The sequence below is a fragment of the Cyprinodon variegatus genome, unplaced genomic scaffold, assembly GCF_000732505.1.
Source record: "Cyprinodon variegatus isolate N-32 unplaced genomic scaffold, C_variegatus-1.0 Scaffold617, whole genome shotgun sequence".
Classification (NCBI taxonomy): Eukaryota; Metazoa; Chordata; class Actinopteri; order Cyprinodontiformes; family Cyprinodontidae; genus Cyprinodon; species Cyprinodon variegatus.
The window spans coordinates 392,485-397,370 of NW_015151070.1; the positions used below are offsets into that span (position 1 = coordinate 392,485).

Consider the following 4,886-nt stretch of genomic DNA (forward strand, 5'->3'; position numbering starts at 1 on the left):
TAACACATCTTCGTGCTAATGATGCTGACAGGAGGAGAGGGAGACACCGAGGGGAGGAGGACCAGGAGGGAAAGGGGGAGGAAGAGGAGGAGCAACAGCTTCTCATGGTGCTGCATTCACTCTAATCAGAAGGTGGTTTTTCCTCCCTCTGAAGTCAATCTGACAGCATGACGACGGCTTCCTGAGAGATACAGAGAGAGACATCCTCCCCTCTGTTTCCACGGTGACGGCATCCCCCCCAACTCTCCTCCCCCTCCTCCTCCCGGCTGCTGCTTCTGCTCCTCTTCCTCCTCCATCTCTCTGTGTCCGTCGGCTCGTTGGTGTCGTCAGGATGGGAGATAAAGGAACCAGGTGGGATTTATTCTGTTTAATTTTTTCAGTCCGTTCTGCTTGGGTTCTGTGCATGTGTGGGGTGATGTGATGTTACGTAACGGGTCAGAACCTGGAGGAGGGTGACGTCTGTGTGAGCCACACTCTGAGAGCTTTACCACAAACATATTCCACATTTCACCCTCTTATTTTGATGACTGATAGAGAGACAGGAAAGAAGCGTCTGCCTCTGTTCGCCGTCAGATTGCTGATTCCTGGAGGGTAAAAGATAATTTAAAAACCAATGGAACCAGGCTGCTGTGTCACTGCTGTACCCTTTTACACCAAGTGCATCAGTCCATGTTGTGGTTTGTTGTGATATAGGACTGATGCACCGCTTTCATTCAAACTGATTGGTGTGAGAGTCCTCTGAAAACTAACAGAATTCCTCACACAATGGCTCATTCTGCGTCTATTAAAACACAAAACTTTGGGATTCAGGTTAAATGGGCTAAAAAGGATTCCAAAGCTCTGTCCTCATATTAGTATTTTAGCAGAACGCTAACTCCAGAAACCTTCTTTTACATCAAATTTTTCGCTCATTGCTGAACCAAACCTTAAGCAGTTTTTATGTGCAGGAACATTTAGAAAGGACTTTGGAGTTCTGGGATAAATGGCTGACGGGTTGGTTTAACTGCCTGAGTCTGGGCTCAGCTCTGGTCCTGTAGAGTTCTGCTTAATCTTGTTCTGGCTGTTTGAAATCTTTGGTTAAAATCGGGAGCTTTGATTTGTCACAGAAATCAGCTCAAACCAGTGGTCTTGGGTTCTGGTGTATTTCTTACCCTGGAGTTCGGTTCCTCTGGATTTAAACCCAGCTATGGTTTATTCAGGGATCTGGTGAGTTCCTCAGCAGTGTATCAAGATTATTATTAATGGGTGTTTGTTTTGTGTGAAGTGGCTCTAACTCAGCTTATCTTCAGGCTTACTGTATTCCCACCATAGAGTCCTATTTAATCCTTGTGAAGCAATGCAATGAATCAGTAAAGACCTTAATAGAAATAACAATTCAGACATGAAAGCTACCAGTGAGGTGTTGAATCTGCAGGAATGCTGTGGATGAGGAGGAATTTGATGAAGTTCAGAAGTGTGGATAACTTGAGATTTTTTCCAGGAATATCCTCATTAGATCCAGATCACTGCAATAATCTGTACTGAAAAGAGGAAAAGAGGAAAAGAGCGTAAAGCTGTGTCTGAGACAAATTGTAGCTCCTACCTCCTGTTCCCAGCTTCTATCCCCTCACCTTTCGCAGGGTCAGCACTCTATCCAGGGCAGGTAGGGAAGTCTAGACTGCTGTGATTAATCCAAAACAATTTACAGATTTTGTTATGCAAGGGATTATGGGCAACCATATAGCTCCTCCCTGCAGCTAGGGATGTGAGAAAGTCCCTATTATAACTGTATGGTGCTGGGAAGCACACTGCAATAGCTATTTCCTAACTACCAGCACTATTCAGATAGAATTTATTAAAGCAACCAATCATTTTACTTTTATAGAATATTTTAAGTAAAAACAGCTGTGTTTTAAAGAAACAAGCTTGAGGGACTAATTGACTGATTGATGGAAAGAGTTAGCCATTATGGCTAAATGTTTTCCGTTATATAAGATTTTATCCAATGAGAGAGATGAAACAATGAGGGGGTGGTCTGTGGAACCTTTATGGTTTCAGCAGAAGGTCAAGATGGACATGAAGACTAGAGTGTCCAGAGTCTCCACAGCTTTGTAGAGAACATTCGTGATCTAATGGATTGTTTGCTTCTCCAACATTGCTCAGACAGGACAGCTGCTAACAAGCTGTGGGTCCAAACTTGGACTGTTCAATATGGAGGAGCTAGAACCCATTTAAAACAGGATAAAACAGGACCTCCTTCCATTATATTAGCTACATTATAGCAAAGCAGAGGATAGAGACACTGCAGTCTTTGGGAGATGCCTCGGTGTTGGACACTAACCTGGTCACAATCAAGGAGTAGAATCAGTGAGAAGATTGAGGAGCTGAGCAAGGAGGCAGGAGGAAGTTATTTATTATCACAGAGTCTGAATTATTTACCTGACGTAAAGACAACCTGCTGCCCAGTTTAAAGTACCAACCCTTGGTGAAGGTTTCCCAGTGGTGTTGATTAACACTGTGGATCAGGTTGGTCTGGGATCCAGACATGCTGCTCTCCTTCATCGTCGTTTTGAAGCTGCAGTTTTCCCATCATGTCAGAGGGATGCTGGATCAATAATTCATGCTCTGCTTCCATCCTCCATGCTGACTCCGTTGGAGCTCGTCATGTTTGCTCTTTAAATGTTAAACATGAGGAGAAGCCTTCAGGTTGGAGCTGTTTAAAATAAAGTTAAATTAAAGTAAAGTTTGAATCATGTATCATAACAGCGAGAAAAATGTTTGAGTTATTCAGGGTTAAGCTGATTGGCCATGAAGGTTTGGTTCATGTTAGCGCTGGACTCCATCTTTCTTGTGAATGCTTTTGTGTTTGCTTGATTTATTAAAAGCTTTGTTTTTTCTATAATTTCTGTTCAGGCTCCATTATTTCCATTATCCTCCTGTTGTCCAACCATCCTTTACAGGCTTGAAACAAAAACATCTATGGACTGATTGATAATATGGTTAATCCCTGAGTTTCTGTGTATTTCTCAGTGTGTTCTGTGTATTTTTGGGGGGATATATGTGTGTTTTTGTTGGTTCAGTGCAAATCTTTGAGTATCAGCAGCTTGCTAGTTCAAGTGGTAAGTCACCTGACTTGCACACAGGAAGCCCTGGTTCAAATCCCTGCTAGGGGGGATGAGCTGCCAGGGTCCTTTGGCAACATTCTTCACGCTAATGCCTACCTCATTGTAACATTGTTTTTACTTTGTTAGTTGCTGTGGATTAAAGTATCTACTAAATACATAAACGTGTCCCAGAGTCTTGGTATATTTGAACAAGCCTTGTTTGGATCTCTGTGTGATTTTTGTAGGTCTCTATGTGTTTCTCTGTATTTCTGTGCATCCTGTTAGCGGTTCCTGCAGGTTTTTGTGGGTCTCTGCGTGTTTCTATGTGTTCTCAGCCTCAACGATCAGAGCAGGTGGTGTTGGGAGAATCTTAATGAGCCCGGAGTGACGGCTCTGACATACAGAGCAGCTCAGAGTGATGCAGCTCCAGCAAAATCACAACAGCAAGCTGGTTTGATCCAAACTTCAACAGCGCCAAAATAGTTGAACTCTGGGAGAATCGTCGGGTTTGGGTCAATGTTACTGGTGTTACTGCCCACTATCCTGCTACTCTCTGCAGCTTTAGCACCATTTTAACTCTGCCATGGAAATGTTTTAGTGTTAACAAGCAAAGATCTGCAGCCTGGGGAAGATTTTTCTCATCTTTCTCTCTCTGCTGGGAATCATCTTCTCTCACTGATGAACTCCTTAACTCCCAACCAGCAGCTCTGTGTGGGGGAAGCATAAACTCCACCCTTCACCGAATTAACAACACCGTGGGGCTTAAAACTTTGCAGTAGCAAAAAAGGAACAAAAAGAAGTTCCACGAGTTCAAATTTTTAAATATGTGAAATGATGACCCACATCTTGTGTTGTAAAGGGACTGGTTCCTCTCCACTGCCTATCTGCTGTTTGGAAGGAGGGCTTGTTGACTATTGAGGCACCAAGTGCTGGGGTTCAGAGCTATTATGTGATCAAGGTTTCCCAATTCAATCCAGAGCCAAAACTGATAAGAACAGCTTCTAGCAGTAAAAGTAGTTTAAATTAAACTCCACATAAAGCTTTAACAACAAACAAAAGAGTGTGAAACTGCCTAGCGGGGGGGATGTGCTAAAAGCGAAGATTGTGGGACCAAAGATTAAAACGATGCGAAAGGATTTGGTTTCCCCCTTATTTCCATTAAACATGTTTTACTGGGATTTTTGAGAGCAATTGTAAAAAATAAATAAATTTCTAAGCCATCAAGTTGGAGGTAATGATAATAATAATCACACATACACAAAAAATTTTAGTCTGATAATTTTGGATATCATATAAGGTGCACTTTACATAACCCTCTTGAAGTGCTACATAAAAGGAAAAGAAAGGAAATACATAAAAAAAAGTTCAATCTTAAAGCTACAGTCAAATTTAACCTCTGTTGTGATATTTTACCTGTAGATTATGAATATATATGATTAACTAGAACTGGAGATGTAGTTAGTGGATAAATCATTCAAAATCAAGGGTAAAATCAATTGAATGTTCTTGGTTAAATAATTATAACTATAACCTGCTTACTCACCAGAATTTTAGCCCTCTCACACTGGCTTCTGGACCGGCTTTTAAAATCCAGTTATTCTCATCAGTTTAGTGACTTAGGGTAGGCTATCAGGAGAGCTATTAATTACAAACCAAAGAAATATTGTCTCTGTTTATTCAAATGTCACCAAAAGGAGGGTGAATCTGGTCCAAGTGATAAACCACTAGCTGTTCAATAAACACAATTTACTACAAGTCAAATCAATCTATGCAAAACACTACACACTGCTAGAAAAGAAAACA

General features: G+C 41.5%; 1 protein-coding gene across 1 annotated transcript in view; it reads left to right on the top strand.

Moving 5' to 3' along the window:
* The first annotated feature begins 216 nt into the window (after positions 1-216).
* Positions 217-4,886, top strand: part of arrb1 (arrestin, beta 1) — a 57,497-nt gene continuing 52,827 nt past the window's right edge. The window contains exon 1 of the mRNA XM_015392951.1: positions 217-351. Within this exon, the coding sequence (XP_015248437.1) occupies positions 332-351 (20 nt within the window). The 5' untranslated portion in view covers positions 217-331. The remainder of the gene's footprint in view (positions 352-4,886) is intronic.